Genomic DNA, 12890 nt, shown 5'->3' with positions numbered 1-12890 from the left:
CTCACTTCTCCAACACTCATCCAGATTCCTTTATCTGTGTTATGTTTAAAGCTATAGCCATTCTCATTACCTGATGTGCATGTTAATTCTACTGTAATAATCATCCAAAACCATATTCTGACTGACTAATGTCTACAAGGCACCACAGTAGATAATAAGGTTGGAACTGCCTTAAAGTATAAAGCCGCACAGTTCTTGCCCTCAAGGGGCATACAAATATAGCTACTTGCCCCAACAGTTCTAAAATTTGTAACAATACAATAATGTAGAAAAGGCATTTTTTTCCTCTCTCAGTTCTTTTGAAGACTATATATTTGCAACAGCAACACCAACAGATAAACACAAGAGAAACCAAAGAAACTAACAGTTTCGAATGTTTACTATGTACCAGACATTTACACATTATTTTAGTCTTCAAACCAGATCTATACAGTAGGGATTATTATCTCCACTCAGTAAAGGAGAAAACTAAGGCAAAGAAAATAACAGTCAAAAATCGTATAGCCAGACAGAGCCCATCTCCTGATTTGAAATCCTGGCTCCTCCCTCAAGGGAATATTTACAGCTTCATAAAGCTTTAATTTAAAAGTACAGTACTGGAGAAAAATTTGATCTCAAAACTGGGGCCGGCCCCATGGCCGAGTGGTTAAGTTTGCGCACTCTGCTTCAGCGGCCCAGGGTTTCACCAGTTCGAATCCTGGGCACGGAATGGCACCGCTCATTGAGCCACACTGAGGCGGCATCCCACATGACACAACTAGAAGGACCCACAACTAAAAATACACAACTAAGTACCAGGGGGCTTTAGGAGTAAAACGAAAATTAAAATCTTTAAAAACAAAAAAAAAATTAAAGAATAAGGTACTCATTCAGCCTGGCCAATTATAAGGTCCTATTAGCAACACTCTTCTTTAAATCCTTACAAAGGTGAGGGGTGCAGAAGAGACAGGTTGAAAAGAGGCATGTATGTGAGTGAGCAAGTAAATGAGCACTAGGCCAGGAGACTGACCCAGTCTTGGAATAATAGCAATAATAATGATGGTAATAATGGCAACAAATAATTCTATAGTGCTGTGTAGCTGGCACTGTTCTAAGAGCTGCATATATACTTACTCACTTAATCCTCACAGCAAGCCTACTAGTCTGGTACTATCACCACTCCCATTTAACAGATGAAGAAACTAGCACAGAGTTTAAGGGTCTTGCCCAAAGTAACTACCAGTCAATGTCAAAGCTGGGATTCAAACTCAGGCAGTCAGGCTCTTGAGTCCTTGCTTTTTTTTCCTTTTCTTTTAGATTGGCACCTGAGCTAGCAACTGTTGCCAATCTTTTTTTTTCTTCTCTCCAAAGCCCCCCGGTACATAGTTGTATATTTCAGTTGTGGGTCCTTCTAGTTGTGGCATGTGGGACACCGCCTCGGCGTGGCCTGATGAGCGGTGCCATGTCCGCACCCAGGATCCAAACCCGCAAAAACCTGGGCTGCCAAAGCGGAGCGCGCAAACTTAACCACTCGGCCACAGGGCCAGCCTCTTGAGTCCTTGCTCTCAACCATTACACTGAAAACGAACCTGGAGAAGTATGAAGATTTGGAGATTTCAACATATGAAAAAAGTTAAATTATGACAATTTGAGCTGAGATTTAAGAGAAGTGACTTCGAATCAAAAGATGATGAAAGCTACTTTGCACTTCTGCAAAGTTAAAAAAAGGTAAGCATTTCCTGATGAGTTTTGTTAAATACTAAAACAGGTTAATTAAAGTAGTTGTGAAATCTGCTTCTCTGAAGATATTTAAAAATGAGATAGATCCACATTTGTCTAAAGGGAATTTAATGACAGGCAGGCTCTAATAAGGATGTAGGATTAGCTATCTGCCTAAAACCGTCTGAACGCAATGAGTTTAAGACTTTTTTCAATGTGCACCTGAATTACAAGTTGTTTCTTTGACACTGAGGCATTATGTGAATATTATGTAATATATATATATAGTCACAAGGAATCTAAGTCCAAAAGCATCGCAATGTCACGTCCTACTCTTGTTCCTTCTTTTGTCTGCATACTTACAAGACTCCTTAAAGAGCTCACAGGGTTGAGGGGTTTCCTACAGTCAGAAAATTCTGTTTTCTCATAAAAATTATATTTCTCGGGGCTGGCCCCGTGGCCGAGTGATTAAGTTCGTGCGCTCCGCTGCAGGCGGCCCAGTGTTTCGTCGGTTCGAATCCTGGGCGCGGACATGGCACTGCTCGTCAGACCACGCTGAGGCAGCGTCCCACATGCCACAACTAGAGGAACCCACAACGAAAAATACACAACTATGTACCGGGGGGCTTTGGGGAGAAAAAGGAAAAAATAAAATCTTTAAAAAAAAAAAAAAAAAAAAATTATATTTCTCATCTCATTTAAGCACATTGTTAACCTTCTCTGGAATCCCTCATTTATATCCTTTTAGCATACTGTGTGTACACGTATGGCATTGTGAAAATGGGCCAATATAATCCTATTCTAAATAAGACTCCAAAATAAAATTTTTATATTGTTCTACAGAAATCACTTTTTAAAACTAAGACAATTGGAACTATCGTGTCTTATTTTCCTATTATTTCTCTTTCAGGAAAATGCAAATATTATTTAACCCATCCATTCACAACAGGAGAACAAAAAGAAAAGGAAACTCTATCTCCATTTTAGGGTAAGAAAAACTGAGTCTCAAAAAAGCCTCAAATATTGTTTTAGTTATTTTTCTGATCCTTAAAAACAGACATTAGAAGAAACAGAAAAGTGACATAATAGCCAAACGGCAAGAGAAGGGATACAACATACCATGTTAACATTTTTTCTAAAAATAACTCACCGAAGTTTCCTTCCTTTGCTGGCTTTCCTATCTACTTTCTTGTGGATTTTGCTTCGTAACTTCTGGATTGCAAGCCACTGCCTGGGAAATTCACAAACATGTTATGCATCATCACTAAGAGAAATAGTTATACGTATTGACAAATTGGAATTTTTCTCACTAACAACCCTGCAGAAAGAAATCGTCAACCTCTATCAAGTTCCTCAAAATAGTCTGGGGCCAAAGCGACTAATCAATTGAAGAGGATTTGTTCAATGGCAAAAAAACAAACTGCAGCTGGGAAATTCTACAGCAAATTTGGTTAACAATGCTCCTTAGATTTGGGGCTGCTGTGACAAGCACTAAATCTACCAGCCTGCAGGAGAACCCATCAAACTGCAGAGAGCTGATTCGGTTTGCTCTTCATGTTTGAGCTGTGCAGCGTGTTCTCTTACTAACATTGCCACTGCTGTTTGGTTGGAACATGTGAACCCTTTAAATCTAATTTTCCCTTTGTTAATACCCAACTGCTTTTTCTTGGGCTTTCCAATTTTTGCTAAGTTTTAATGACTATCCTTTACTAATACTACTTTTACGGTCATTTTATTTATTTAATTTTCATTTCACCTATAATATTTCAGAATATGTTGCTAAAAGGTAAGGGCTCTTCCCCCCCAACATAATCTCAACACCACCGTCACACCCAAAAAAAGTTGACAATAATTCTGTACTATCGAAAATTCAGTCAGTTTTCAAACTCCCCAGATTGTCTCAATTTTACAGTTGGTTTGTTTGAATCAGGATCCAAACAAGATTCATATATTCTGCAGTCATTTTAGATTAAAAGGAATTAATTTTTCAAATAAAGGATACTGAGCTCAGAAAATCTTCATAAATTGCTCATATGAACAAATGTGAAAGAAAGAAGGAGAAACAGCAGCAGCTAGTCATCTTACCTGATTTATACAACGAAAACTCAACATCAGAAAAGAAAAATCTAGGGAAATCCAATTACTGTAATCTTAATATAATCTTAATTACCATAATCTATTTTATTGTAAAGTCAGATAAATGTACAATATAATCACCACTTAAATGCAATTTGCTCTATCACATTAAATTTATAGTTAACAGCTCTCTATAGCATTCCAGAGATATACAAAATATCAACAACATCCTATCCTAAAATTCAAACATCGTTTTACTCAAATAAAATTATTTCATCAATACAAATTTTTCATTGCGTTCTCAAAACGCTCTCTGCCCAGATTCCATTCTAGCACGTGCAGCTTTTGTTTCCTTTCATGCTTTTGCAAATTATGGCTCTTGGCTATTTAAATGTACACTATTCATTAGGTAGCACTCTAAATGCCCTTTTTATTTTCCAACCACAGGATGACGCATACACACAAGAGCCTTCCTTCACTACTTTACATTCTACCCTGACATCTGGGTAATGCTGCCATGTTCCATTTCTAATTGTGCTGAAGCTTTTACCGAAGGGGTGGAGGTCTAAATTAGGGCAGACTCTAACAAAGCAGATTCAACTACGAGCAGGGAACCTGTTGTGCACAGTGCCACGTTCTGACAGCTGAGAGCACACATTTGGGTGGGTGCTTTTTATCCTCTGGTCAGAGATGGATACAAATACAATCACAATCCAAACCAGAGAGCAAAGAGCATAAGAAGGACTTTGTAAAACAAACACCGATAGGTGTTTTATAATCTCTTATTCAAACTGCACTTAAGGCTTATAAGGTAAACAAATAGGATTTCCATCATGTTGTCTTTCTAACTTTTATTATCTTGCTTAACTTTTATAATAATAGAGCCAATCTCTGCCTTGGAGACAGAATGAAGGGGACTCAAAGGGAGAAACTATTACATAGGCTGCTTGCATGAACAGAAAGCCATATCTAAATTACCTTCCCATGGCCACCTGATCATTGGGATCCAAGGAGCTGGTCTTCCGTTCTATGAGTTCTCGAAGGAGCTAGAGGCAAAAGGAAATCCATTGATTTATTTATCATCTCCCAGCACCACCTGACTTTAAAAGGGCACAGTAGGAATTCTGAATGGCATAGTGACAGCTCTAAAACTACAATCAATAAGGGACAAGTCAGTGGCAAGAGCATGACTGAATTCCCGTTAACCCTTTCATATTTATGTATCTTTAAAAAGGGGGCTATGGCAACAGCTGAGAACAGAAGTCCATTTGGAAGACTTATTGTGCTGCAGTTCATTTCAAATGGGTCAATGAGTGTGCAACATTCCCTTCACTGTTTTTATGATTAGTTTTGTCCACCTCATCGATATCAATGGAGAATCTTTAAAAGGTCAGGGGGAAAGGGCTACGTGGCAAAAAGGAAAATGCATCAGCTTCTCACCAATAGGATAATGGTACATGGTTAACTTCTGACCTATAACCTCTAGCAGTCAGGAAGGTCTTCCCCAGGCAAAAGCCTTTATTATATATAATTAAAAGTGCGGACTTCATCCTCTTGCTTTCCATGGCTGGTACTCTACCCTGCTTACTATTAAGTGATTTAACCATATATGACACCAACACATTCACAGTGACAACTATTCTGAGAGGGAACCTAAAAGAAGTCATATGCGTGTACTGCAAATACAACACAGAGAACCAGTTTCTCATCCTATACAATTAACTCCATGGGAACTCTAAATTACTCTCCCACTCTCCTCTTAACCCTGGGTAGTCCACTGCATGCAATCAGAGTCTAAATCTCTATCATTCACACAGACGTAAGAATTTGCATTGGATCTTCAAGTCCTAGGTGAAGAGACGCAATGGATTTAAAAGTTAAACATTAAAGGAGGAGAATTTTAAATTACAACACTAAAACTAGGTATCATCTCTCCTGTGCAAGCGCTCTATGCAGGGAAATAGCAGCAGATTAAAATTCCAAAAATCTTCTGAGAGAAATCTAAGAGAAGACACTAAAATAAACTAGTTCCTGCTAATCTTCTGTCAATAATACAGGTTTGACTTTAAAAGTTGTTTCTTCACAAAAATAAGTAATTCTTTTGTAGGAAAGGCATGGTAGCAATATAATTATCTCACCAAGGTAAACAGCTGAAGTCTGTGAGAGGATAGAAAAGGAGGAATGAATTCCTATGAAAGCAGTTCACTCTCTCATTTCCATTTGTTTATGTAAGAAGGCTCTAGAAGAAGTAAAACAAATTTATAAAAATATTCATTTCCATATAAGATGAATCTTTATTGCAAAAGGGAAAAGGGTATCTCAATCGCAATTAAAAAACCTCCTGTGATGTTTTTTCATTTGCTTATTTGGGACATTACTACAGCAATTACATTTAAAAATGTGGGGACCAGAGGCCACTGGTTTATTATCACTAGAAAACAGCAAGCTATTTCTCTACCCTGTTTATCTGATTGATTCCCAACATCTTTCTGGCAGCCAATCTATCAGTTTATCTCTCCTACTTCATCACAGTCACTTCTGGCAGCTAAATACAAGATCCAAATCCAGTGTTACACAGACATACGACACAGTAAACCTGTGTAACACTGCCACTCTGTAAACAGCTGCCCTTAAGGCTAAGCAAAAATGGGCTCTGGTTCCTAGTCAATATTCTGTCAAAAGAAAGGTTGGGAGGTAGAAGAGAGAGAGGTTAATAAGAAACGAATAAAAAATAAAGAAAAAGAAGAAGAAGAAAACGAAGAGAAAGAAAATAATAAAAAGGAAGAAAATAATGGAATGGCTACATCTTATTGTCCTTACCTCGTTCCAGCCACATAAGAGATTTTACAACAACCGCTCCTGTTGTCCTAATCATCTCTGATCCCTGGACTGGGAGCACTGGGAGCAAGTGCTCACGGAAGGCTGCCCCAGCACAAGAGGGGCGATCCTCTGGAACAAAGCCCAAACGCCCTTCCCAAGGGCTGGAACTTGGGGCTGCACAACTGCAGCGGATCTCCCACTTGCAGGGGTCTCTGTGTTCAGACACCAAGTTGGTCCGGCATTCACCTGCAAGTGCTCTGTGTACTCTCTGTGTTCTGGGTTGCATTTCCAGTACCCAAGTGCCTCGCACAGCTATTCTTAGTCATTCATGAGTAGGAAGATGGTTTTATGAGTCTATCTGGCCAAATCTAGTTTATTCAGTCCAATGTTTCAGAAGATTTTGTTGTGTACAAAGGAAGAATGAGAATGTAGCAAGAAAATACAAGTAAAACTAGTCCCATGGCTACTGCTATTTCCCACAGGTATCACTATCACTGGGTTTAAATTTAATTCGGAAAACTGCTTCCAAAAAAGCTGCTGGAAAATGAAGCTTTAGGGATGTTGCTCAAGAACTTAAGGAGCCGGCCAGTGGTTAAGTTCATGCGCTCTGCTGCAGTGGCCCAGGATTTCGCCAGTTCGGATCCTGGGTGTGGACATGGCACCGCTCATCAGGCCACGTTGAGGTGGCATCCCACATGCCACAACTAGAAGGACCCACAACTTAAAATATACAACTATGCACCGGGGGGATTCAGGGAAAAAAAGCAGAAAAAAAAAAAAAAAAGAAGATTGGCAACAGTTCTTAGCTCAGGTGCCAATCTTTAAAAAGAAAAAAAATTAGGTTTCTGTTAGTTATTGGAGTTTTCTATTTCGACAATGATACAATTTTGTAATTTTCCATGTGACTCGGAAAATGGAGAGATGTATGAAATATTTTTGTTCTAGTCAGTTATAATTCCTCCAGAGAAAGAGTTAATTCAGAAAGGCTTGACTGTTTCTCTAGTTCTAGGGGAAAATCATATATAGATGTAGTTAGGTTTTCAGGTCAGCCCACAAAAACCTATTTAACCCATAACAACATAGATGAGGAATAGCACTGACAGTACTATTCAGTATGTAATCAGCATTTATAAATACATTGCCTAGAAAAACGCATGCCAGAATCAGTTAAAAATGGCAGATTGAACACATTAGTTTCTCTCTTCTCCCTTCTCAACCCTCTAAAAGACAGTAGAGGAATAAAATAAATGTATTAACCCACAAGAAAGAAGAGAAAGGGAGAGCTAATGAGAGCAGATTTTCATAAATTTTTCAAAGACAGGAGATGGAGGAGTAAAAGGAAGTTATCACCCAAGTGCCCAGAGGGAACAGAGGGGAGGGTGGAGCTAATTAGGCCCACAGAATCCCTGTGAGGATGGGCTCCTAGAGCGCAGTTACCAGGAAAGGTGGAGAAGGGGGAGGGGGAGGAATCACCGGGCCTTCTCCATTATCCCACAGCCAAGTGACTAACCCCCTGCACCATCTCCTCTCACCGGAAGAGAAGTTTTATTCTCTGGAAAAATTGAGCCACAGAAGCTCCAGACTCAGGGATATGAGGCAGAGGCTGGATGAGGTACAGGGGAAAGACACTATGCCAATCTCTGGGACTTTCTGCCTCCTTCCCCCATCCTGCACAGTAGTCCCTCCTTATCCGTGGGGGACACAGTCCAGGACCCTCAGTGGATGCCTGAAACTGCGCATAGTACCAACTCTATTCACTATGTTTTTTCGTATACATATATACCTATGATAAAGTTTAATTTATAAATTAGGTACAGGAAGAGATTAACAATAACTAATAACTAGAAGAATTATAACAATATACTGTAATAAAAGTTATGTGAATGTGGTCTCTCTCCAAATCTTTTACTGTACTGTACTGTACTCCTTTTCTTGTGATGATGTGAGATGATAAAATGCGTCTGTGAAGAGACGCAGTGAGGCGAAGGACGCAGGCACTGTGACGTAGCCTTAGGTTACCACTGATCTCCTGGTGATACCTCATGGGGAGGATCACCCGCTTCTGGACCGTTGGTGACTGCGGGTGACTGACCCCATAGAAAGCAAAACGCGGATGGGGGGGGCCTACTGCATACAGAACGCTGGCACCCAGATTTAAAATTCCCAAGGCAGGAGAGCAGACGATTCTTTTCTGGGGAAACTGCATAGTCGATCCTCCCTCCCCCGAAAAAACAAGATTTCCAAGTTCTGACATTTCAGAATATTCCCAACCAAGAGGTTAGCTCACAGCATAGCTATAGTTAAAGGAGCCAAAAAGCTCTGCTCAGGTTTCCAAGCTACTTTTGAATGCCTTACTCTTAAATAGGAAGAGACAGTTAGGGATCACCAGCATCTGAGGAAGGCCTCAAACACAGGCCAAAACAACTAGAAAAAAGAGGACTCAAGACAGCAAGGCGGAGAAAGAAACAAATCTACGATGGACACCCATAGAGAAGTGAAAGCAGACACGCTTCCACACGAACAGGATGTTATGAGAAAAGAGTAAAACAAGAAATTAAACACAAAACACAAAAACACAAATTTCAACAGAAGAACTACAAGATAAATGTACGAAAATCTTTCAGATATGAAACAAAAAGGCAAAAAGATAGCAAATCTTTACTTATTTATGAGAGAAGAAAAAAATTTAGAGGACAATCCAGAATGTCAAACATTTGACTAACAAAGTCTGGGAGAACATTATTAAAGAAATAATGAAAATTTTCCCAAATCGAAGGACAGGAATGAGCCTACAAAGATCTAGTACAATGAATGAAAAAAGACCTTTCCCAAGACAATCATCATGAAATGTAGAACGCCAGAAGTAAAGAGAAGATCCTAAAGGGTTAGAGAAAAACTAGGTCACACATAAAGAGGGTGACCACATATCCTAGTTTACCCCAGAGAGTCCTGGTTTATGCCTGCTGTCCTAGTATTCTTTCAGACTAGCACCTCAAGTGTCCCAGTTTCGACAATAAATTATACAGTCACCCGACATATTAAGGAATGAAAACCTAAATGGGATTAGACATCTCAATAGCAATAGCAGATATCAGAGGAGAGCAGAGCAATGACTTCAAAATTCTGAGGAAAATGATTTTCAACCTCAAATTCCATATACAGCCAAAGTATTAACCAAGTATGAGACTTACATAAAGACATTTTCATACATGCAAGGACTCAACAATTTACTTTCCACACACTCTTTCACAGGAAGATGTGCTTCAGTGAAAAGAGAGCACAGCAAGAAACAGACAGACATGAGATGGCAGAAAACAGGTCTAAATCAGGGAAAAGGCAAAGGCAAGTCCCAAGACTGACAGCAGAGTCCTGGAAAGCACCCGTTCTAGAAAGCAACTGAATCTAGGGAGCTCTAGGAGTGAGGTCTCTTGGGAAAAAGGCAGAGGGAGGAGGAAAATAACAGGTTATTTTATATATTCAAGGCATTTGGTGTATGTGGGGAAAAATTAGCAAAAGATACATAGAAAACTAAAATTTTTTTTAATTGAGGTCACATTGATTTGTAGCCTTATATAAATTTCACATGTACATCATCTTTAAACTTCCCTATAGACTGCATCATGTTCACCACCAAAAGTCTAGTTTTCATCAGTCACCATACAAACGTGCCCCTTTACTCCTTCCCCTCTCGTAACCACCAATCTGTTCTCTGTATCTATTTGTTTGTTTATCTTCCACATATGAGTGAAATCATATGGTAATTGTCTTTCTCTGTCTGATTTATTTTGCTTAGCATAATACCCTCAAGGTCCATCCATGTTGTCACAAATGGCATATTTCATCTTTTTATGGCTGAGTAGTATTCCATTGTATGTATGTATGTATGTATGTGTATACATATATATATATACACACACCACATTTTCTTTATCCATTCGTTGATGGGCATTTAGGTTGCTTCCAAGTCTTGGCTATTGTGAATAACGTTGTGATGAACACAGGGGTGCATATATCTTTTTGAATTAGCATTTTCATGTTCTTTGGATAAATGTCCAGAAGTAAATAGCTGGATCATATGGTATGTCTATTTTTAATTTTTTGAGCAATCTCCATACTGTTTTCCACAGTGGTCGCACCAGTTTGCATTCCAACCAGCAGTGCATGAGGGTTCCCTTTTCTCCACATCCTTTCCAACACTTACTTCCTGTCTTTTTAATAACAGCCATTTTGACAGAGGTAAGGTGATATCTCATTGTAGTTTTGATTTGCTTTTCCCTAATAATTAGTGATACTGAACATATTTTTATGTGCTTGTGGACCACCTGTAAATCTTCTTTGGAAAAATGTCTGTTCATATCCTGTGCCAATTTTTTTTATCAGGTTGTTCATTTTTTTTGTTGCTGAGTTGTATGAGTTCTTTATATATTATGACTATTAAACCCCTTATTGGATATATGATTTGCAAATATTTTCTCCCAGTTGGTGGGCTGTCATTTTGCAAATCTTTTAAAAACAGGCATTAACTCGAGGGAAAAACAAATTTGTAAGGAAATGTAAGCTAAGCACATTACTTGTGAACAATATTTATTTAGTCATAATATTGTAAACACTGACTTGTTTCCACAAAACTGTGACAGAAAGTACACCAGGAGAACAAAGAACTGAAATGTGGGGGGAGGGGGTATAGAAGCATCAAGGCCTTGTTCCCATAAAGGGAAGTCAAGAGATGATTTCATAAATGACTGAAATTGACAAATCAAGATTAGTATAAACATATAAACATACAAATATGCAAGCACTTATAAACTTCTCCGCACCATAGTATTTTAAGGTCTCTTAGGTAATGGAGAACCCAAAAAAAATGTCAGTATTTGTTTAGCAATGTCCAAAGGACAGAGTATAGATGTTTCTGAAAAATCTTGCCAGTGTGCAAATTCACACTGAGAAATTTTACAAGCCCTACAGGGGAAAAAAGAGCAGGAGAATCAAGGATATATTGATTAAAGCCCTTATGAATATTTTTCTGTTCCCTAAAATAAAACATAGCAACACACTAGAAATAATACCAATGACATTTATTTTGATTTGTTGCATATAATGCCAAGTAAATGTTAACAGCTATACTGAGATAGTGTAATTCACTTACCATACAATTCACCCATTGAAAATGTATATAATTCAGTGTATTTTAGTTAATTCATAGAGTTGCAAAATCATCACCACATTTAACTTTAGAACATTTTCATCCCACCTAAAAGAAATCCCATATCTATCAGCTGTCATCCCCAGTATACTACAGCCACATCCCCCATAGCCCTAAGCAACCACTGATCTTTCTGTCTTTCTGATATGCCCATTCTGCACATTTCATATAAATGGGGTCATACAATACATGGTCTTTTATGACTGGCTTCTTCCACTTAACATAGTTTCAAGATTTATCTGTGTTATAGCATGTGCCATTACTTCATTCCTTTTTATGGCTGAATAATATTCCATTTTACAGAAATACTACATTTTGTTTATCCATTCATCTGTTCAGGGACATCTGAGTTGTTTGTACTTTGTGGATTTTATGAATAATGCTGCTATGGGCATTCATTGCAAGTTTGTGTGGACACCTGCTTTCATCTCTCTTGGCTGTATACCTAGGGGTAGAATTGTTAGGTCATGTAGTAACTCTACATTTAACAGTGTGAGGAACTGCCAGGCTGTTTTCCAAAAGTAGCTGCACCACTTTACATTTCCACCAGCAGTGTTTGAGAGGTCCAATTTTTCTCCATCCTTGCCAGCACTTGCTATTGTTTGACTTTTTGACTCTAGCCATCTTAGTGGGTATAAAGTATTATCTCATTGTGGTTTTGATTTGCATTTCCCTGATAACTCATAAGGTTGAGCATCTTCCTGTGTTTACTGGCCATCTGTATGTCTTCTTTGGAGAAATGTCTATTCAGATACTTTGCCCATTCTTTAAGTAGGTTGTCTTTTTACTATTGAGTTGTAAGAGTTCTTTATATATTCTAGATACCAGTCCCTTATCAACTCCCATTCTGTGGGCTGTCTTTTCACTTTCTTGATGGTATCATTTACAGTAGGAAAGTTTTTAATTTTGATGTAGTCCATTTTTTTCTTTTGTCATTTGTGCTTTTGGCATTATATCTAAGAAACCATTGCCTAACCCACAGTCATGAAGATTTAGTCCTATGTTTTCATCTAAGAGTTTTATAGTTTTAGCTCTTATCTTTAGATCCATGATCCATTTTGAGTTAACTCTGGTGTATGGTGTGAGGTAGGGG

The 12890-nt window shown here is 38.5% G+C and overlaps 1 protein-coding gene across 3 annotated transcripts in view; it reads right to left on the bottom strand.

Annotated features, from left to right (window-relative positions):
* AATF (apoptosis antagonizing transcription factor) overlaps positions 1 to 12890 on the bottom strand; it is a 101482-nt gene that overhangs the window by 31860 nt on the left and 56732 nt on the right. The window contains exons 9-11 of one of the 3 annotated variants that reach the window (XR_011423031.1): positions 5913 to 6013; positions 4753 to 4820; positions 2849 to 2929 (exon numbers count right to left, since the gene is read on the bottom strand). The exons of 1 other annotated variant lie outside the window; for it this stretch is intronic. Coding sequence is in view for 1 of the 2 variants with exons in the window: in XM_005597556.4 (XP_005597613.1) it covers positions 2849 to 2929; positions 4753 to 4820 (149 nt within the window). In the remaining variant the exon portion in view is untranslated. The remainder of the gene's footprint in view (positions 1 to 2848; positions 2930 to 4752; positions 4821 to 5912; positions 6014 to 12890) is intronic. One more of the 3 variants, XM_005597556.4, reaches the window with a different exon arrangement.

This window comes from Equus caballus, chromosome 11 (assembly GCF_041296265.1).
Source record: "Equus caballus isolate H_3958 breed thoroughbred chromosome 11, TB-T2T, whole genome shotgun sequence".
NCBI lineage: Eukaryota > Metazoa > Chordata > Mammalia > Perissodactyla > Equidae > Equus > Equus caballus.
Note: the sequence above shows the minus strand (reverse complement) of the source record. Positions and strands in the feature narration are given on the sequence as shown.